General features: G+C 41.7%; 1 protein-coding gene across 2 annotated transcripts in view; it reads right to left on the bottom strand.

Moving 5' to 3' along the window:
• Nucleotides 1–2077: 2077 nt before the first annotated feature.
• The window catches only part of PKP1 (plakophilin 1), a 187011-nt gene continuing 165340 nt past the window's right edge, over nt 2078–23748 (bottom strand). For both annotated transcript variants that reach the window (XM_086923160.1, XM_086923161.1), the window contains 4 exons: nt 18647–18833; nt 16712–16796; nt 16209–16306; nt 2078–3120 (listed from right to left, as the gene is read on the bottom strand). In XM_086923160.1, the coding sequence (XP_086779286.1) occupies nt 16232–16306; nt 16712–16796; nt 18647–18833 (347 nt within the window). In that variant the 3' untranslated portion in view covers nt 2078–3120; nt 16209–16231. The remainder of the gene's footprint in view (nt 3121–16208; nt 16307–16711; nt 16797–18646; nt 18834–23748) is intronic.

A 23748-nucleotide genomic window follows, 5' to 3' on the forward strand; every position in this document is an offset into this window, starting at 1 on the left:
GAAGTGGAATTTCATGTTTTTCTTAGATTACACTTGACTTTCGTCTCCATATGCGGAGCTCTGGAGTTTACTAAATTCAAGCATGAATAGCGCCTCAGAAAGGGTTTTTATCTGTGCATTCTCGTAGTTGTAATCTTGAAACCGAGAAACGATAAGTAGAACTACAAGTACCAAAATGGAAAGAAAAAGGCCTGGCCTGGATAAGCTATTCATGCTATAGAAATAGGAAACTTTAAATATCTGCTCTTCATCATCTGGGACCATATATTACAGCAGTATTCTTTTCACAGATATTTATGCTCAAGTCTATTAATCCAATTTGTTAAACTAATTGAAAAAAAGACCAGAATTGCAATTTGATGTCAGCGTTGAGATGGAGAATATGGTAACATGAACTGCATGTGATGGTGAAAGCCCCAGTGGATTCTTCTCCACTCCTTAGGCCTGACAAAATCAGTGTAGTTGAAGGCAGAAGTGATGGAAACAAGATGACTGATTTGGTTTGTCCTATGTCTATTATGTGTGTGAATCAACTTATGGGGGTGTCTGATATTATGTTTCCTACATCAATCATCCAATAACAAGGGTTAATTTAATTATACAAATGGCAGGGGAGAGTGGGGGCTTCCCACCCTAAATCCTGTGGTGCTCCAAGTGAGGTAGCAACCTCAAAGTTATTCAACAGTAATAAAGTTCAGTTGATGCAGCAAATTCATCAAAATAAAGTTTTAATCCATGGGAGTCATATATTCCTCAACATATAGACTATGGTACCATTGTTTCAATAGTTCAATTATTTCAGCAAATCTATTTCAGGGAAACCAATTATAACCATGCCAATCAGCCAATAAAACTTCCTCAATGCAATGCCAACAATGGGGTTGGCTCCTTTTGGACCCAATCCTATATTCACCAGTTTTTTCTTATGATACACCTTTCTTGCCAACATCAAAAATTGGATTAGTTGTAGAAAATGTACATAATGCATAAATAATATGCATCCAAATTGGGATCCAAAGGAAAAATACAATGGTCCCAACGTTCAACCTAATAACACCTTCTAATAAGAATTTGTTCACTCTAATTAAAGGAGGAATGCGATCTGCTGTGACCGAGTGTTTCTGTTTGGCTATTTGATGCTTATACAGCACACTAAAATACAACACAAATCTAGCTAGTAAAAACAATCTGTGGACCATCAACATGTACATAAATAAAAAACAGGCCAATACACTTTGGAAGAAAGAACACTCGAGAAGGCCAGAGTGTTCAATTCAAACATTTATAGTGCGTGACGTTTCCCCTCCAGGGGGCATGTAAAAAGGCACTGTGCAAACTTAATAACCCAGCTACTACCTGAGAGTGGATTTTGTAGAGGGGGTCTCTTTAGCGTGAGGGCAATTACAGCTTATTCAGACCCTGCAGCCTGAGAACCCCCTAAAGTTTTGATGAGACGCTACGCTTTCCTCAGCAGTTCCATCTGAAGTCATCTCTACATTTAATAAACGTCCAGGTGCTTTTTGATAGAAAAGCACCTGCAGAGCTTTCTGGCAGGATTACAAAAAGATTTCAAGGGAGGGGGTTCCTCCGGAGTAATAAATTAGTTCCTAAAGTTTAGAGCTCTTCCGCAATAATCTGGAAACAAGTCTATACTGACAGTTTTATATGTAAATCTATGGCTTTTAGAAAAAGTATGAGTTTTTAATCATGTTTGTACTTTTTTAACTTTGTTGCCTGTTTGCTGTGCTTTTGTGATCATTATTACTATGTACCGAATAAAGCTTCATGAACTGAACTGAGTCATTCCTTTGACACCTGGAATGCTGCTGGCATCTGGCCTAACTGCACTGTGCACATCTGCACATTCGTTTGCAACAAAAAGTTTTATAAATAACCGAGACTGGAGGCTGGTCAAACGAATCAGCTGAACGCGCACCACCGACTGAGGGGGTGTGCAGACCTGGGCTAAAGAAATTAGCAGAACTCGTGTTTTCTGTAGGCGCGCTAAAGTCGAGTAGAAGTTAAGGAGTTCCTGGCACTCTCCAGTTCACATGCATGGTGATGGAGGGCTCACTAATTAACATTTCAACGACGTTTATTCGTGACAAATCACAAACCAGTTTAAAATACAAATGTTCATAAAGATTAGCAAATGTAATGCACACAGCAGTCGGACAACTGGAAACCCTGAACCCTATATTGTTATGGTAAGTTGTCCTAGCTAAGCAATATTTATAGGTACGGCAGTGACACAAGTGGCACATTGGGTGGAAAAGCGAGTTCATGCAATGAGACATTCTATACAAAACATTAAGGCATTCTAGTTACTCTGGTGCTGCTAAATTGCCACAAGTGCATAATCTGAAGTAAAAAAATTGCATTTGCTGAAGACTATATATATATACACATACATGTTTGCTGCATGGCAACAAACATGGAAAAATCATTTTAAAACAGCTTCAAGACAATAGTGTTTTCCACTTGGCAGACACGCTCCCTTTTTTAAAACCAGGCTTCATGCGATGGAACGTCTGAGTTGGGACGCCGAAGTTGGATCTGCCAATACCTCTTGGAATAAATAAAGATCGCCTTCCACATTTGTTTCTGCATGGTAAAGCTCTGGAAAGGGTCAGCACAGGTAGAGCTGGACATGGCATTCTCCAAGATCCAAGGTGGAGCCCGCGCAAAAAATGAACCCACAAGGAGCACTTTGTAAAACACTAAGGCTTTGTGTTGTGATTCAAAAAGCAAAGCCATAAAGTAGAAGCCAGGTCACTGAGTAATGGGCATAAAAGCTGTGAAGAAAATGTGCTAGCCAAAAGTACTTGGACCGTTTTGGTCCTCTCCGAAGACCAGAAAAGCCAAGATGTTATGGAGTTCACTGTGCACGAGATCCTATTCAGAAGAGTGATAATCGGCATTGGCAAAAGTTTGTGCAGCTTAGAGGCCATCATGAGAAAATTGCTCCCAGTCCCCCAAAATAAACAAAACAAAATAAAGTTTTTAAAAAAATCTGTAGTGTCCTCAATTTTCCATCTCCATTTTACAACAAGTTCTGGATCCTTTTGGACGGATGATACCATGGATATCCCACCAGTTGGAAGGAGATGACAGCACAATCTGAAATGAAAAAGACGCAAAGTCAGTGTCAGTGTGATGGAGTTATCATCGTGTAGAAAAATACAATACAAATCAATGTACACATCTACCTGGCTACTAAGAGGGCACGAATATGCCTTTTATTGTTATTCTTTGTTGTAAAAAACACAACTCAATTTGTATCATTGGAACCTATTAGGCTAAAAGTGAGGTATGTGCATTAATAGAAAAATGAAATCTGACAAACCACATTTGAGGGGACCAAATCATAAAACACAATTTTTAGGACAGGCATTTTTAAGAAATACAGAAAAATCGAAAATTGAATGAAACTTTTTATAAAAAAGACAATTTTATGAAAGATCAAAAATTACATAAAAAATGGGTTGAGATTTTGGGTAATGATGGTTTTATGGGTTCGGAGTTTGGCGATGATAAGGGGTGATCAGTGTTTTTAGAGATCAGTGATGGGTGAGCTCTGGTGTAGAAAGTAAGGTTTAGGGTTCAGGGATTGGGAGTTTAGGGGTGGTGGCACATTTTGAGGATCAGGAATGGTGGGAGATTAAGGGGTGGTGAGATGTTTTTAGGGTTCACAATGAGTGTAGTATAGTAGTCCCAGATGAGAAGAGTTTAGGACTGTGAAGGATTTCTGAGCCTGAGTGATGGGTAGAGTTTTAGGGTAGAAAAGGGGTTTTGGAGTTCAGCAATGAGTAGATGTTATGATGGTGCAGGGTTTCAAGGGTTCAGAGATATGTGGAGTTTTGATGTAGAAATACTTTTTTAGGCATCTGGACGGGAGGAGTTTAGTGATGAAGGGTTTTTAGGGGTCTGGGATGGTTGATTTTTAGGGGTGGTGAGAAGTTTTTAGGGGATCAGGGATGAATGGTGTTTATGGATGACGAGCTTTTTTTTAAAGTTTCAGTGATGGGCTGAGTTAAGGGGTAATGAGAGGTTTTGGGCTCAGGAATGGGTGGAGTTTAGGGGTTAGCGATAGGTGTACTTGAAGTGTGGTGATGGCTTTTTAGGGATATGGGTGGGTGGATTTTAGGGAGAAATTACTTTTAGGGTCAGAGGAGTATGGGGTTAGGGGTCAGGGATGGGTATCATTTTGGTATGGTGAGGGGATTTTAATGGGCAGGGAAACAGGTATTTAGGAGCAGTGAGGGGGCGGCAAATTAAAATCCTTCACAGTAATTGTTTGACAATGAAAAATATATACAGCCAAAGTAACATCCATGAAGTAAAGCATTGAAATAAGTATGTCAGACAAAACTGTGAGTGAGACCTGCAACCACGGCATTCATACCTTAAAATATAAGCATGCTAAAGCCAATTTTAAAAAAGAAGACATTCTATGAATTGGTTTCTAGGAAATCGTACATGCCGTTCATCATGCACACTTTTATTAAACTGTTTAGATAAAATATCTTCTCAGTAATGGTATTCCATGAAATCGTTTTTCTATGAAATCACATACCAGTTAAAATACCTACAAACAATGATCAGCTAAGGGCACAGTGTACTCACACAACAGTGAGAGGTGGCCTGTTGAGTCCTATCCCAATTCTGGGTTCAATCTCATTAAATACCAGAGGGTGGACGTCAGAGATCTATGCATAATGTAAAAATATTAGCTCAGTGCGTTTTGCCAGCACTTCCATTCATCCTTTGTGCAGGTTTAAGTGTTCAAACTTTGCAAGAGCAATGTTGAGAGGTTGAGACATGTTGAATCATGAAGCTAACATCTCTCATAAGCTGATAATTGATTGCCAGTAGCTGGAAGTGAGGATGCTTCAGCATGTAGAGTAAATAGGGAAAACACAATTGTCACCCCCAATATGGTGCCACAAGAACTATTCGGCAGCTATTGTCCCTCAGTCTCTGCACCTGCAGGTACAGCAGAAGGATCAGTGGGAACACACGGAGGAACTTTCTTCCCAGTGATCATGGATCCTGAGACATGGATTCAAAGTTGAAAGACTTGCTGCTTACCTTGTTGCAAACACTGGTTCCACGGGCAATTCATCACTGACTGATCCAGTTCCCACTCATGTGATTTTGAGCCCCATCTGCTGAGGCTGTCCGCCTTATCAATCTTTATTCTAAGAATGTATGGTGCTGTCAAGGAAATCTGCGATCTGGGGTGCTCAAGTTCAGATATACTTTTATTCTCTTGGAAACATCAGTGGGGCCCTCCTCGCTTCAGGATGTAAATCATTGTTATGCTGTTATTTGCCACATTTAGCCCTGTTCATACTGCAACATGTGTCTGGAACTCTCTCAGGGTACTATTGACCACATGAGGCTCCAACACATTGCCATCCATCCACATATCCTGTTGGAGTGATAGCATTGATGCCCACCCAACACCCCCACCAGAATGGCATGCATGACCTTGGAACTAGAGGGCAGAAAACACCTGCAGAGATATATTCATTATATCTGTCAGCGGAATTTAGCCCGGCCAATGTTCAACTGTCTCCTTGCATTGTTGAGCCTCAACAGGCACAGTCAAGCACCTATTGAACTCAGATTGAAAACTAAATGTCAGGTGTTTAAAATACAAGTTCACCCTCTCTAAACATCCATTCATTTAGAAGGATGGGGATTTGCAAATGTGTCCACAGTTCTGTAAATGCAGACTTCAAGGTTCAGATATGGGGTCATCCTTACAAATGTTAAATTGTTGTAATCTAAAGCAACTGCCTTCAGATGTACTTGTTCACAAACCACAAGACTATGATGGGAGTAGAACCTAATAATATACTGATCCAGAAAATGCTTGATGTAATTATGCTTTTTCTTCTAGTGCACTGACATCAGTTCTGTTGTATTTTTGTTTTGGTGGGGAGTACTGGCATCTGTATTTGAAGCTAATTAATCGTTTCACCTGATTTATTGTGACATTGTGGATGGGCTTGGGTGCGTGGCTCCTCCACACATTTCAACACCCTGCTAGACATCAAAATGTTCATCACTTACTTTTCTAAACTGATTGTGTCCTGTAGTGACAAATTGAGGGAAAAGCCCAATTCTTGGTCATGTGAGGCCAATTTGTCATCATAGAACCCATCACATAAGCTACAGGAAGTTCCTCAGGTCAGTGGTTGCCTCCACTTGGGGCATTGCTACTGTTAGCCATATCTTGGGGTGGAGAAAGAACATTTATGGAACTATGTAAAATCCTCTTTGAGTGTGAGAACTTTGATCATTCCATGAAGGGCGATAGGTGGTTCATTTATGGGACCACCATCACCCAGCCATGTCTTTGCCAACTGTGATTGATTAAAATCTTTGCCAAGAAGTTCTTAACTGGCCTGTATCTCCATCATGAAAATGACACACTTCTGCTACGCCTGGTGTGGGAGATCTGTCCACAGCACATATGTCAGAAATAGGAGTCAACCACATCCAGGAACAACTTCTTATCACGAGTGGAGTCCATCTTGCTGTCAGCTTTGCCATCTTTTAACACTGATGCTCATTACATTTGGAGAACAGCATGTTTGTATTAGCAGCCAATATGATAAGGGATGCCACCCAGGGTATCTTCCTACCCATCACCTCTAGTATCCCTCTCTCTTTCACTTGGAGTGTGTTACATTCTGTACTTATTATATTAATATTCACATTAGTATATGCTAGAGCTTTTATTATGTCTTTGTGTATATTGATATATGCTGTATCCTTTATTCCCCCCTAGTTACGTGATAGTGGTATCTTCCCTCTGTCTCTGGGAGGCTACCTCAGAATGTTCAGATGAGGCAGTTGCTGCACTGATGGTGGAGAGAGGAGACCTATAATAAAGAGTTTGACTCACCTGCTTGCTAGTTTCGTCTTTTTATCACTGGTGACGATCTGTGGAAGGGGACAGAAAACCTGGCTCCTCCCCTTTTGGTGTGCTACTCCACCAGCACTTCATCTTGCTTACTTTACTTTTCGACTTGGACTAAGGTACTACTTTCATACCCTTTGTATACCCCAGAGAAGAGATCTACTATTATCTTAGACTTTCTGCCTCACTGGAGCCTTTTCATTCACTTACTACAAAGTGATGTGCTGAGGCTCCTGTCAACTGTCTGTAAATACACATCTGTGTTAGGGTAGAATATGTTTGGTGTCCGGACCATTTCTCTGCCTCACGTTGCATATTTTATACAAAGATTGAGAGTGTTGTTATCAAGGATAAACCAGCATTGGTGGAACCTATCCCCTTATTTCTTCAGATTGGCCGTGTGTGGAAAACAAGACAGCCTTCACTTACCGAGGAACCTTTAGAGGAGAAGCTCCCCGCTTCTATTTCTAGGCCCAGGAGCATGTCCTCTCAGGGAGAATTCTGAGACGCTCCTGTCACCATTGTGCCTTCGCTGTGGCTGCCTCGTGAAGCAGGATTCCTTTAGGTGTCCGCGCTCTTGCCGGGGGTAAAATCATCCCTGTGCGGGTATACCAGCCCTTTCTTTGTCTCCGCTCAATGCTGCATGTGGAGCAAGGAGGCTTCCTCTTTACTTCACACGCTCTCTCCTGCTTCTCTCCTGGCTACTGCCTCCGCACCAGTCACCAAGACTTCCTCTCAGTTTTGCTTCCATCTTCTGTCCTTCGCATGAGCGGGGAGAACTGCAGGGGGCGGCACAGAGTTCACAGGTGGAGTCTACTCTTCGTAAGGAGCCTCTTGGTCTGTCCTTTCGCCTCAGAGTGTGTGTCTTGCTCCTCCCTGAAGTGCCCTCCTGTTGACAGCTTGTTTTCATGGTAAACCGCACACCATTGGGCATTTTCACATGCCTTTGCAGTGTGTTCTACCACAATGACATGCACACCTTCCTTCATCCTACTTGCGTGTCAATCACGGTGACATGCACACCTTGGTCATTTTCATATCAATTGCATGGTGTCCTTTCACTGTGACACGCACACCATGGGCATTTTTGCATGCCTTTGAAGCGTGTTCTACCACGGTGACCCGCACAGCTTCCTTCATCATGCTTGCGTGTCATTCACGGTGAAATGCACACCTTGGTGCATTTTCATGCCAATTGCAGCGTGTCGTTTCATGGTGACCCGCACACCTTGGAACACTACTCTCTTTGTTTCCTGGCATGTCATTCATGGTGACACACACACCTTTGTGTTCATTTCATTTTAGTGTGTCCCTCTTCAGTGACACGCAAACCTTGGGTTGATTTTCATCTTTCTTCAGCTTGCCTTAACTCCATGGCTGCTAAGGCAATTCCCCTCCTGTGCTGGGAATTGCTATTTTCATTGTTTTATGACAAGCTGGGCTCGTCATCAGTGTATGAGGAGGCTACACCATGACGAGCCCAGCTCGTCATGAGTGTGGAAGGGGTTAATACTGTAAGACACACACCCAATTGTAACATGCACATCAAAATCAAAGTTCTTGGAATACTGTATTTTGCGTAACACAGCATGTCACAACATAAGGACACGCACACCTTTTGTGCAGCAACTAACCTTCTACATTTCATCTCTTTTGAATGTCTTATTATGATGGCTGTCGCTAGCATGTCCCAATCTACACCATTTTTGAACGAATTCGGAGAACCCAGTGTCCCATGGAAGGAGTGGGAAAATATTTTTGAGTCTCACTTTATAGCAATTGGTGGAGAAAATGTTTGCTCATTAAGGAAACAGCACATCCTATTGCACAGTTTTAGTCCCAATGGTAGGAAAATATTTGAGACATTACCAGAACTGAGCTCAGTGATACTGATGAGGAGGATGATGAAGATGCCTACAAAACCACCTTGTTAAAACTACAGGTACACTTTGGTGATAAAGTAAACATAGTATTGGAAAGACACAAAGTCTTTAGCCGATCTGATCTCAAGATAGACAAGAAAATGTTTCCACTTATGTAACGGCCCTCAGAGGACTGTGTAAACAATATGAATCCCATGACGATTCCCTCATCAGGGATCAACTGGTACGTTGTACTAATAATAACAAAATTCGAGAGAAATTGTTGCAAAAACAACCAAATATTCAAGAAGCTATAGAAATAGCCAAATCCATAGAGCACACAGCCATCTGTTTAAGGGAAATTAAATCTTCCAATTCCGACAAAGTGCCAGAAACTACTCATTTATTAGAGTCAGAACCTAAAGTTTGTAAAATAAGGAATGACAATTGGCACTCCCAAACAAGAGATGCAGAAAATGTTAAATTTGAATGCATCCATTGTGGGAGCAACAATAACTTTGCCAAAAATCCCAATTGTCTAGCCAAATCAGTCATTTGCAGAGGTCATTTAGCAAGAGTTTGCAAGAGTTTTCATAAGAAAACTGGGGAAATGTTGCTCCTGATGAGAAATCTCAAGTTAAGAAATTTATACTGCAATTAAATGATATTAGTACTGCCAGCCATCAAAGGTATCCTGAATGCAACATATCAATTGATGGTCAAATGGTTAAAATGTTTGCAGACTCATGATCTCCGTTTACACTTGTTAAATATTCTGACTTTAAATCCATTTTAGGTGAGGAAGTAAATAAATTATGTACAGCAGACAACTCACCCAGTGGATACAATAAGGACCCAATACCAATGAAAGGCATGATTAAGTCTCTACAGCAGGCAAAGTCTTTATTGTAGAAGAATGATCTAACTCACTAGGGTGGCAACATCAGAGAGACTGGGCATCAAACTGGATCCTAACAACCCAGAACAAGTTGAAGCCATAAAATTTCAAGCAACAGTGAGCATATTACGAATGAATTTCTGAAAGGTTTTTCAGAAGAGTTAGGTATTCTTAAAGATTTCCAACACAAAGTTCAATTAAAACAAAGTGCCAAACCTGTGGTACACAAAACTAGACTAATACCCCACCTTATGTGGGAACATCTAAAAAGAAAGAGTTATCTAGATTAGAAAATGTGGACATTATACAGCCTATTGATTACTCAGAATGGATTGCCCCCATCGATATTGTAAAAAAGAACTACGGCGAAGACATTAGAGTGTGAATTGACTTACGTGACCTGAACAACAACATCTGGGTAGAAAGACTCCTGTTACCTCGCATCCATGAGATGTTAAGCACAATGGGGGAAGCCACTTGTTTCAGAGTTCTACATCTCTCCATGGCATTTTCACCTGGTCGAGTTACACCCAGATTCCAGAAGCCTTACTGCATTTACTACACCTATGGGCACATATAATGTTCCGCCGCATGCCTTTTCGGTTGGCTTCTGCGGCAGCAGTCTTTCAAAAGATTATGCAACATGTGTTAGAGGGTGTACCCAAGACATTGTGAGGCATATTACCAAGGGGGGCGATAGGCAATTATCGCCGATTTAGCGGCCGCTTTCGGCCGCTAAGCGGCAATGATTCTATCGCCCCATTAGCAAGCTGTCGCTAACTGATGTTAGCGACAGCTTTTAGGCGATAGCGAGTGCTTTGGGGCCCGCTTTGCATGTCAGTGATGTTTATCGTTAATGACATGCAAAGTGGGCATACCTAACCAGTTAGCGGCTAAAAGCAGTCGCTAATGTCGCTATCGCCTATTAGCAAGGCAGGCGTAGCGTTGGAAATATTCACGCTAAGCGTGAATATCTCCAAATACTAACACCTGCCTAGACCAGTTCTTAGCCATGTTATCCAATAGGAGGTGGATAACATGGCTAAGAGCATTTCGTCGCTAATGCGTGAATATCGCTGTATTCTCAGCGATATTCACGCATTTAGCCGCTATCGCTGGATATTTTAGCACAATGGAGAAAAACGTTGCTAATAGTATGTTTTCTCTGCTAACATATCCAGCAATAGGCAGCGATAAAAAAATCATCGCTAAGCCTATTCAGCGATAAATATCGCTATTTGATGGTAATATGCCCCTGTGTTTTCAATATGATGTGATGATTTGCAGGGCTACCACTGAGGTACACGACAATATTTTGAGGGAGGTTCTTTCCAAACTCAAGAATGCAGGGCTCATTTTAAAGAAAGACAAGTGTCAATTAGGTGTGGAAGCAGTGGAATATCTGGGACACTGCATTTCAAAGGAAGGTTTCAAACCAACATACTGCCTACTAGAAGCAGTAAAAGATGTCCCTGCACCTGCAAATAAGGACAAACTTAAGTCATTCTTGGGACTCAACATGGAACTAAAGTTCCGTAATGGGTAGTAGGAGATTGGGTGTGCGTCAAGAATCCTAGGATAGGCAATTTCGACTCTAAATTTTCCAAACCCATAAAAAGCACAGCAATCAAGAGAAACATAGCCATAATGAGTAATAGCCAGACTTGTAGTATGGACAGATAGTCCAAATCTCAACCTATATCTGGCAAGGTGTCCAATCACAGATCGACCATCAACAATCCCCACACACACCACACACAACTTGCCTGTAAATCAGAGGAGTCACAAAGTACCCACTTGGCACCAAGACTATGACATGTCCAAGTGATTTGACACCTCACCACTATATTCACCTTTTGGTTGCTCAATGTTCAGAAAGCATTTTGTTTTTATCCGTTTTCATCTCACTTTGTTTAATAGGGAAGATGTATTACATTCTCTACTTATTATACTAATGTTCACATTGGTATATACGAAATCTTTTAATATGTCTTTGTGTATATTGGTATATGCTGTATCCTTTATTGCCCCCCTAGTTACGTGATAGTGGTATCTTCCCTCTGTCTCTGGGAGGCTACCTTAGAATGTTCAGATGAGGCAGTTGCTGCACTGATGGTGGAGAGAGGAGACCGATAATAAAGAGTTCGACTTACCTGCTTGTAAATGTTGTCTTTTTATCAGAGTGCCAATGGACCAAGGCAGGGTTCAAGGAATATCAACGTGAGGGTGCAGCTACCCTCAAGTCCAGCTTAGCATTGGAATGCAGGCATGTGGTAGTCAAGACTAAGGCCCTACATTTCTTAACTTGTCTCCAAGACGTAGATGTGTGAAGGAGAGAAGGGATAACCCTAGGGTCAATAGGGACCACATACCAGGGTACATATTTGTTACAGAAAACAATGGTTCCTATAAATATGCATATAAATGTTGATTAACATACACTTAATGTCAATATAAATTTCTTGAAAAATATTTTTTCTTTTATTTTATATTCATAGGTTAATTATGCTCTTCCCAGGGATTACTGAAGAAAGCATTTTGGTACCCACATGTGAGACAAACTGCTGTGAAAATTAATTATGGCACATAACATAGAGCTTGTCCATATGGCTAACACCAAAATTAATCATTTATAGGTTTTTATGGTGTGATCGGTGAGGTTCCAATCCCCTAGCGATGCAGGTTCATAATCAGGGTTGGGCAATTCAAAGGCAAAGCCAGAGAGAATGTTGCCAGGATGTATCCATAGTCAGTCTAGTCAAGAGTCCATCGATGAGGGAGAAATTTGGGTTGCCTTAGTAGGGAATGAAATCGCACAAGTCACCTCAAATATGCAGGTGCTACAGTTGAGGCATAGTCAGCAACAAGGCAAGCCTCTTGAAGTGTGCTGTGCACTTTTCTCCAAATGTGGTACAGCGGTGTCAAAGTCAACAACGTCTTCTCTGGGTCCTTCTCTAGTATAAAAGAGGAAACCTAGATTTTTGGCTCCAATTGTAAGGTTAAGGCACACTTAGGTGACATTTTACCCATCAGTGCCACATAGGATACCGTGTCTATGGCTCATGATGAGTCTTGGAAATCCATAGGGATTCTTACTCTTCTCATAGACCACAGTTTCTCTATAAGGAAAGTTCCATGCTTAGCTGGCTCATTTCCTTATAGTTCCCAGGTGAAGTAGTGTGGCTCACTGGTTAGAGGCGGCAGACCCGAGAGCAGAGGACGGCCCGGGACCAGGGTTCGATTCCCGGCGCGGCAGGTTTCTGGACCAGGGTCAGCGGACTCGATAATTCTCTCGCCTTGGTGCCCACTCTGATCAGCGATCACACTCGGCAACTCTGGGCATTAGCTTGCCTCATCTTCACTAACGGCCCCACCAGACCGCCGGGGATGCCTGGTCTCACCCTGGAGATACCCATTAAGGGACCATCTCTCAGGGAAGCCAGGAAGGGTTTCGCAGCGGTCGAAGCGCCTTGGGACCCTACGGGTAAGTAGTGCGCTATATAAATGCCTATACATTTACATTTACATGTGCACCAAGAATGTGTACCTCCTATTCTCCGAGATCATTGTTAATGATCTAATGGCTTCCTCAAACATCTTCAGTTCCTCAGGGTGCCTACATCTCCTATTGGTACAAATGTCTCTCTGCAGCTTCTCTTTCAGGGAGGTGGTGCTTTGCCTTACTCTCTTTCTCCTTTCCCCTCTCCCTTGTCGTTTTGTCACTAATGTGCCAGCATCTTCCCCCACTCATTTTCAGAGTTTGATATCAAAGTCTCCACAGGGTGAGCCAATGTGGTAATATCGAGTGATGAGAGCTGAAGATCTCCACAACAACAACTTCAACTCTGAAGGAAATATCAAGGAAGGCACTGGCACCGATGACCACAATCCCAGTGTCAGGATCTATCAAGGGTAGCATGAAACTGGTCAGGGCAGGAGAAGGTTCCCTTGAGTATCTAGGTTTTTTTTGGCCTAGAGCTAGAGGGGCTCTCATTCACAGCAGTTGCAGTACACCTTCCCTGGTGGGGATTGGAAATCACAGCCCCTGAAAAAGAGACAGTTTGGATGCCACTTTAGGTCGTTTTCCTGTCTTTTCCTGGCACACTCTTTCCTTGTTCCTAAGCAAAATGTTTTTTCATACAACACATTCTGTGGCATCAGAGACTAGATACGGGTAGTATCGGATACTTCAGGTGTGAGGCATCCTCAGAGATGTTCCTCTGGTAAAACTGGACAGAAAGCTTAAAAAAATCCTTCTTATTCTTCCTAAATTCCACTAGAAGGTTACGTAGCTTATCATGCAGGCCGCCAAACTTAGTGCAGCATCCCATGTTCAGTGAAGAAGGGTGACCGAAAAATAGTTTCATCACTGCCTATCCGATTAATAAACCAGCTCAAGCACATAGCTGCTCTTCATCTGGCATGCATTTTAAGTTAATGACATTTATTAAGCATAGGTCTGAAAAACGTCTTGTCGCTAGGCTAACCATATAACAACGATACTAATGAGGGTGAAGAAACATTAAAAATGGACAGCTTAGCATAAACATCACAAGGAGCATTTAAATACAAAGTGAAAGGAAATTAAAAAGATCAGAAATAAAGGGTAAACTGTGTAATTTTTGCGTGAAAAGCCAGGCATTACATTTATGACGAAATGTGACTAGATAAATTTAAGCTCATAACGCAGAGGGACGTGAGTTCCAGAATTTTGGTATTGCAATCAAGAAGGGACGATCACCGAAATTCATAATCCTAGATTTTGGAGTGACTAACTTCCATGTGCGTGCAGACTGGGAGGATTTCCGAGGCTTCTTCTATTTCAATTCAGTGGTGAGAATCTCCGAAAGGCAATAATGAGGGCGGTGTGGACAATGGCTATCACTTTGGAAACCAAGCTCTGGGTCACAGGCAACTACTACAAGAACCTAATCATGGGCCTGATATGGTCACACCTCGAAAGTCCATAGATGCATCTTGAGCTGCATTCTGAACCAACTGTAGGCATTCAAAGATGTTGGTTGTGGCCCCCATATGAGTTGCACTCCCATAGTCGAGTGTAAACTGCATGAGAGAATGGACTATAAGAAGGTCATGTAGTAAAGGCATAACTTTCTTGAGCAATTTAATGTTGTTGAAACAGGAGCTGGCAACTTTTGAAGTATGGGTACCTCGTGATAATTGACTAGCAATGTGTGTCCCTAAGTTCTGAAAATGCTCAAAAGTGGATGGAGCTAGGCCCTTAAAGATGGCTATCCAAGGGGATTTTAACTTGTCAAGTCATGTTTGGTGATAAGATTCTTAGTCATCATTTGGTTCAGCTATGTATTATTCATGTGCAGTTTTATATAACCTGAACCAAACTAAAATGAATTTACATCAGTTAAAATAGCTATGGTGTACATTAACAAAAGGGTATAAGAAGTGAGATGATCATGGTGGGGGAGGGGAGATTATCGAGTGTAAGTATGCCAATGATGTAATCTGAAAGAGGGGCAAGAGGAAAAAGGGGAAAAGTATGTAATTCAGGTGAATCATTGTGGAAAAAAACTGTCTGGTGCCTTTTCATACTTATTCATTATATTTGAATTCTCGCATACTTCCATGGCTTTGGTGGCTGACAAACCAGGTGTATCTGAATGATGGTTAAATATGTTTGGAAGTAGCGAAGAAAGAGAAAGGTTTTAAGTTCTTTTTTAACTTGGTGTGGGGGAGATTATTTCTGAGAGCTAGCAGGTTCGAGTTCCAGCCCGTTGCTGTGCCTCCTTTGAAAGATTGGGATTTTAGAAAAGCAAGGGGAGATTGATATTCTAGGATCCACCTGAATCAACTACTTTGCAAATTTGACATACTTCTGTTAAGAGCTTATTGGACAATGCATGCTATTTTGAATTGACTTCTGACTTCAGTCATTCAGGCAATTGAAGGCGATCAGCAGAGGTGAAATGTGGCCATGTTGTCTGGAACCCAGTGGCAAAATGCTGCTGAGTTAAGCTGAGTTAAGTTCTTCCTAGAGATTTTTTGAATGTCACCTGCATATTCCTCGTACATTTTCAAGTGGGCCTCACCTTGAAGTATTAGTTTGGTGATGGAGTAAGAGAATTTAGCCCTGTGAAATCAAACACGAGGTCTGCATAAATTCTGATGAATATGGAGAGGTGATTACCATCTGTGTACTCTTTGAGATATAAAGAAGTAGCTACTTTAAGTGCAGGCTTCTGAAACCCATATCTTTGAGCCTTGTGAGAAAATGGAATGGTTGATGGTGTAGATTGTGGTGAACATATCCAACATAATGTAAACAATCTATCTCTGGAATTAGGGGTATTTCAGAGGTACGTGATCCACCACAGACATTTCAGCAGAAACTTTAAAACTATAATGTTAAGGTCCTTCCTACCTAGAGTAGTTAATATTTATTCCTATGTATATCTCACTGTAACCCTAGAAGTCAATGTTCTAAGGGTCTTAAACACAGACCCCAAGACCTTCCACATTAGTTGACATGTCTTACCTGTAGAATAGATACATTGTCCTTCACATGGTTCTTGAGATGGCATTTCGGAGAGCAGAACCTGTGATAGCCCCCATCATGCTTTTATCCAATCCATTCTAAAAAATAGAAAGATACATATGCAATAACCCATAAATTATATAATAGTATTCCAAATGGTCCAATCATTATATCTTGTTACTTAAATAAGATATATATTATAAAGCATGACAATAGAAAAAACTGCATCGAGTCTCTTGACTTAATAAAGTGGGTTTATGAGGGCAGGCCGTCCTTAAGACCCTTCATCATGAAGGATGAACAAGCATAATGTCCCCTCTCAAGGTGGTATACTTTTTCTGTAACAAACAGGTCTGGGCTCACCTGAATCTTTTACTACTGAATCTAGTTCTATGTGACACACTGCAACACACATAGGAAAGCCTTTCATTGTGAGAGAATTTCTAGTATGTCTTAGCCTTCCACTATTTTCCTAATCGTAAAATTAAATAATGTTTTTGTACCTGTTTCAGTACACTCTGGAGTTCTCTCTGGGCCCACATGTCTGTTAGTAAGACACGGGCAGCGTCAGCTGCTTTGGGTGCGGAGCTAAAATTAAAAGAATTATCATCATTTGATTACAGTAATCCTTTTCAGCTCAAAGGAGTATACATTGAAAGCAATAAAAGCAGTACTGGGAACACAAATAAGAATGCAAATGTTACTAAATCAACTTTAAACACTTTCAGTTGAAAACACTGCCACGTGAAAAACATGCATTTTGCTCGGATGGCAGAACTATATGGTTTTTAAGCAGATCTTACAGTCAAGGATAAATTGGTATATTTTAAAGAATAGTTGTATGCAAATATAGATCGTGCCGACCACACAATGTCTACTTTTTCTTTTTACCTTCTATAGCTGGTTTAGCCTTGTTTATTTATTTGAAAAGTTTTATATAGCGCTGGCTAGACCCGGAGGTATCAGAGCGCTTTACATGAGGACGAACATTGTTTCAGAGCATAGTTACAAGTTTCTTGAGTTACTGAAGCGAAGTTACAAGAGTTAAAAACATAGATGTAAGGATTCTCAGCTAGTTTACCATATTTCTCCTCTAGGTATCTATCTCACTTGAACTGTCTTTGTTTACCTATGGCACCCGGTTTACCTCATGTTCCCCATCACATCAGGTTTAGCTATACTGTTACATTTTACTGATTTATTGGTAGTTCCCTCACACCTTATTTATCACTGAATACCCATCACATCCCGTGTACATTTAATTATGTATGCCCAGTGATTTCTACCCATTCCACCTCTCTCAGCTCTACATGTATCTGGGTTGTCTGGTTACCTTCATTGCAAGTTATACTTACTTCAGTATGACATGTGCTTTGTTGTTGGTTGCTCATCTCATCTAGTTTATCTCTGAGTTGCCAATCAGACACAGAGTCTTTCTTGTTCTCTACATAAACTGATTGAGCTCTAGTTCCACAGTATACCTAGTTTATATCTAGATCTCTTTACCAACTGAAGTCTCTGTTGTTATATCTCACACCTGGTTTACTCTATCAGACTTGGGCCCATAATACAGACAAGGCGCACCGTCCCTATTTGTGCCACAGTCCATCTTTAAAGAGGTGTGTAGGGGTGCAAACAGGGAAGGTGTGTCCTATTAAAAACAATGTGCTGCCCTCAGGGCTAGTAAAAGCTATTTGAAGCAGCTGATCTGTCTTTCTCTGTGTACGCTGCACCTGTCTGCAGCAATGGTGACAGACATCTGCTGCACACAGGTGCATTGAGGGGCATGTCTGGAGTGGTCCATCAAACCCCTAACTACCCTGTCATAGGGCTGCCCTCAAGGGGCGCATTGACTGTGTGCCTCCTCTTTGTGGGGCAAAGCCTCCTAGTTGTGGAGCACAGGCAGTGCTTATGTCTTCTTTGCCTCGGTGCTGCCTCCATAATATGGTTTAGAGCAGAGGCAAAGTATTCCACTCATTTGCATGGGGCCATGCCCCTATTCAAATGAGGGAATATCTGTTTAGCATAGTGCTGGCGCTATATGTGCACTGGTGCAAACTGTATTACATAAGAGGGTGGACAAGCAACTGTGCCCTCTTCTGCAATACTACAGTGACTGGGGAGAGCAGAAAACAGGCGAGCATGCCCATTGGACCTCTGGGCACTGTATGCAATACAGGAACTGGTGTTCTCTTTCTTTATCATTATACTTTATTTATCTTGCATTTTGACTATCAAACATGATTGATTGCAATGATTTCCTTTCCCAGCCCACCTGATTTATTAATTTCTAATTGTGACTAAGATCCATTTTCGCATCACACATAGTGTACTTCTGCCGTGGTTTCAATTCTGTTGCCGCACCCGCCTCTACATACGCCTGCACCACCCTCCAGAAATACCCATTGAAACAAATACTCCTGATTACAATCACTCACCCACTTCTGCACATTTCTACCACATTTTTCAGCAGGTCTCTGTTTAAGTTCTGTTTTGCCATTTGGGGGTTGGACATGACAAGGTTCCTCATGGTATAACAGGCGGACGACATGATGTCTTCAGAGTTAGTGGTATTGCTGGATGGAACTGAGAGCATTCTGGAAATATCAGGAAGCACCTGGTTTCCTAAGAAGAAAGGGTCAGAGAGACGTCATTGTCATAAGGGGACAACGCGTATGCCAGATGGGCAATGCCTGAGATTACATGTTCTTATGCGAGCATTTAAAACCACTGTGCTTAGGGCTAACTGTCTCTTCCTGTTTCAATGTAAGCAGCAGAGTTGTGCCTCAAGCTACATACATCTTATAGAATTAGTCAGTCATTCACTCTTTATTGGTGTGCCATAAAATCAAACATGGCAATAATACAATGCAACATCATAATGAAAATGAAAGTACAAAAAACCTTTTACATAATCATAATGCATTCCTATATTTTTTCCTAATCTTCAAAGATACCCAAATAGAACTTAAAGCAGCTAAACATATATACTCAGATGAAAGTTGCTGAATTAAAAGAAATGCGTCCTTATAGGAAGGAATTTTTAAATTGTTAAAAAGTGGCAATGAAAAACGTTTCTGAGGAAATATATAGAATGTGCAAAATAGCAACATATGTCAAGTGCTTTGTGCTGGAAAATTGTCACAAGGGCAGTACGGCAGTGTATCCTTCCATAGGTCAGAAACAGGGAACACCAAAAGGAAATGCAAAGTATTCAACCTAAAATCTAAACTTAGGTTTTCTGACAGTTAATAAATTAGGTTCTATGGCCTTTCCTAAAACCAGGGGTAGATAATCACTCCCGACTGGGGATCCTATCAACTAAGGATGTGCGGAAAATCCGTTCCGCTAGCGGATTTCGCGGATTTTCAGTAAATCCGCGATCCGCGAACTCCTGCAAATTTACTGAAAATCCGCAAGATCCGCGAGCAGCGGATTTGGGGGGCAAAAGTTCAAGCCTGTTGAACTTTTAACTATTTTAGGATGGTGCCGGCAAGCTGCCAGCACCATCCTAAAATAGTTACTAAGTTAGCTTCAACAGGAAGCACTAATAGATAAAATAAAGCAGGTGCTCGAGCACCTGCTTTATTTTATCTATTAGTGCCCTGATGAAGCTAATTTAGTAACTATTTTAGGATGGCGCTGGCAGCTTGCCGGCGCCATCCTAAAATAGTTGCAGGATGATGTGTGACTGTTTACTGTTTTGTCGAGGCTGGGTAGGTGTGCGTTCTCCCCATATCTATCATCGAAAATTAGCTTTGATGCTTGATGGAGGCCTTTGCATAATTGACTTTCACGAGCTCAATCCCTGTGCAGTTCCTGTGACCACGAGCTTCTCTGATCCGTGCCTGTCCTTTTATACACACAAGAGGCATGTGAACTCGCATATAAGCCCCGTCCGTTTGGCCCCTCCCCACACACTAGTGGTGTGTGCACCGTCTTCGCGCCCTTTACCCACTTGATGGACAGGTCACTCGAGGGACCCCGGCGCTCTTTGGTGTGATGGCAAAGTTAATCAGCACCCCCAAAAATGTGTGTTTTGTCGAGGCTGGGTAGGTGTGCGCTCTCCCCATATCTATCGTCGAAAATTAGCTTTGATGCTTGATGGAGGCCTTTGCATAATTGACTTTCACGAGCTCAATCCCTGTGCAGTTCCTGTGACCACGAGCTTCTCTGATCCGTGCCTGTCCTTTTATACACACAATAGGCATGTGAACTCGCATATAAGCCCCGTCCGTTTGGCCCCTCCCCACACACTAGTGGTGTGTGCACCGTCTTCGCGCCCTTTACCAACTTGATGGACAGGTCACTCGAGGGACCCCGGCGCTCTTTGGTGTGATGGCAAAGTTAATCAGCACCCCCAAAAATGTGTGTTTTGTCGAGGCTGGGTAGGTGTGCGCTCTCCCCATATCTATTGTCGAAAAATAGCTATGATGCTTGATGGAGGCCTTTGCATATTGACTTTCACGAGCTCAATCCCTGTGCAGTTCCTGTGACCACGAGCTTCTCTGATCCGTGCCTGTCCTTTTATACACACAAGAGGCATGTGAACTCGCATATAAGCCCGTCCGTTTGGCCCCTCCCCACACACTAGTGGTGTGTGCACCGTCTTCGCGCCCTTTACCCACTTGATGGACAGGTCACTCGAGGGACCGCGACGCTCTTTGGTGTGATGGCAAAGTTAATCAGCACCCCCAAAAATGTGTGTTTTGTCGAGGCTGGGTAGGTGTGCGCTCTCCCCATATCTATCGTCGAAAATTAGCTTTGATGCTTGATGGAGGCCTTTGCATAATTGACTTTCACAAGCTCAATCCCTGTGCAGTTCCTGTGACCACGAGCTTCTCTGATCTGTGTCTGTCCTTTTATACACACAAGAGGCATGTGAACTCGCATATAAGCCCCACCCGTTTGGCCCCTCCCCACACACTACTGTTGTGTGCACCGTCTTCGCGCCCTTTACTCACTTGACGGACAGGTCACTTGAGGGACCCCGGCGCTCTTTGGTGTGAAGGCAAAGTTAATCAGCACCCCGAAAAATGTGTGTTTTGTCGAGGCTGGGTAGGTGTGCGCTCTCCCCATATCTATCGTCGAAAAATAGCTATGATGCTTGATGGAGGCCTTTGCATATTGACTTTCATGAGCTCAATCCCTGTGCAGTTCCTGTGACCACAAGCTTTTCCTATCCGTGCCTGTCCTTTTATGCACACAAGAGGCATGTGAACTCGCATATAAGCCTCGCCCGTTTGGCCCTGCCCCTCACACTAGTGATGTGCACCGTTTTCCCGCCCGGCCATTACCCACTAAATCCGCAAAATCCGCGAATCTGCAAATTCACAGATTTTGCGGATCGCGAATTCGAGATTTCGCAAAATTCGCAAATTGCGAATTCGCAAAATTCGCCCATGCCTACTATCAACATAATCATCCACTCTCTCTCATAGGTCTTATAAAGCTTGTACTTTGCCATCAATGCTGTGTGGATTTTCAAAAACTTCAGGAACACCCAAATCCATAAATGACTGTTTCACGCATTAAAGCCAAGGAATATGTAAAATGTTAACCAACCATAAACAGTCTGTTAGCACATCTTTTGAGAAAGTGGCTTCCTTTTTGACTCAAACTGAAAGCCATAAAATGATTGGTGACTTCTAATAAAATGAGACATATAAGGCGCTCTGGTCTCTGCATCTCAAATAAAATTAGAAGTTGATAAAAACTCTTTTTCTATCTTTTGTAGGGGTTTGGGATTAATATAACCCAAAACCCTGCCCTATAACTACCTACTTTATCAAAACAATACAGTATATGCAAGCTAATATAACTCACTCAGATTAATCTAAGACATAAGAATTCAAATTACCACCGTATAAATACACGAAAAATATATATATTAAACAATATCGTAGGAGAAATTCTTTAAAAAAAAATCCCAACACAACATTTAGTCAAAGTAGTGCTCACTTCAGCCGAAGTGATAAGGATTTATTCTGTGGTCGCAATCATTACCACAGATGTCTTTCCTTATACATTTAAGAAATGGATAGTCTCCTTCCCAATGGAGTGGTTGTTCCCGGAACAACCACTCCATTGAGAAGGCCGACTTGGTGACGCAAAAGTCATCCCAGTACTAATACTTAGCATCGGTATCCAAATGGGTTTCAACCGTTAACCCTCGATGTTATCCCCTTTATCCTTGACTACAACTTATGTTGGAATTAACTGAAATTGTGGATCCGTACTCCTGTGTTCCTGCCCGTCTGTTCCCCATACATCCACAGAGATAATATCCCCCGGTACTCCTCCTTACGGCCAGGATATACTCAAGAAATAGACGCCTTGTGCTGATACTGTCCCCAGAAACGCTGTCCTGAAGAGACCCCGTATCAAGAGGGGGTCGTAACGTCGTCGACATTAACAAAAGAGAGAGCTTGAATTATACATTATCCATTGTGTGCAGCTCGTCCTTTTGATTTTTACCAATAACCTGTTCTCCCGCTTCTCACTTTTTCACCAAATATTCACCACGTTAGGTTATGGTCACTTCACTGGGCCTCACAAACCACTCTGATGTGCTTATAGTGTAAACTCTCAATTTCTCAAATGTATAAGGAAATGCATCTGTGGTAATGATTGTAACTACAGAATAAATCCTACTCACTTCGGCTGAAGTGAACACTACTTTGACTGATTGTTGTTTTGGGCTTTTTTAAAGAATTTCTCCTAAGATTTTGTGTAATATATATATTTTTCGGTTATTTTTACCGTGAACTAATTAGGAAGGTCGAAATTTGAATTTGTATGACTTAGATTAATCTGAGCGAGTTATATTAGCTTGCATATACTGTATTGTTTTGATAAATGAGTTCCTCGTGAACATTGTGTATTTGCTCAAATGCAACTCCCAGCTCACAAGGACATATGGGTCGCTCTTGTTGTTTTTGAAATACTATAACTACCTACTGACAAACATTTTGCCCCATAAATTTCCAATATAGGTCTAAATGGTTTCAATCCTACCTTTGCAGCAAAAATCCTAATAGCGTATACAGATGTCAGCATTTGTTGGATTCTAATAGTAAGGAGGTATTTCCAATCAATTGAGGCCAAAAATCGCAAGCCCATGTTTGTAGAATAAATACTTGGACACCGACTTATCATTCATGTGCACTTGACTGTCAAAGATATTGAACATGTAAGGCAGACTTATTCACACAACAAGGTGCATCTCTGGCCACCAATCCTGAGTCAACAATCCAGGATATGTATGTGTTTGTCTTTTATCTGCATTAGGCTGGATTTTCTACATAGGTACAAGCTTGTTGGTTGACAAAACAGGTGTTTGCATGAGACTGTGTGAGGTGCCATCAATAATGTTTTAAAAACCCACAAAATTATACATTTTAAGGCAAACACAAACATTGGTGATGCCCTTTGCCACACTTGTTGCACTTTCAAATGTGATCCTATTTGACATTGGTGAAATGTTGAAATATTTTAGGCCAAAGTGACCCAAGCACCCTAATACTTTTGTGAGAGACTA

Source organism: Lissotriton vulgaris, chromosome 5, assembly GCF_964263255.1.
Source record: "Lissotriton vulgaris chromosome 5, aLisVul1.2, whole genome shotgun sequence".
Taxonomy (NCBI): domain Eukaryota; kingdom Metazoa; phylum Chordata; class Amphibia; order Caudata; family Salamandridae; genus Lissotriton; species Lissotriton vulgaris.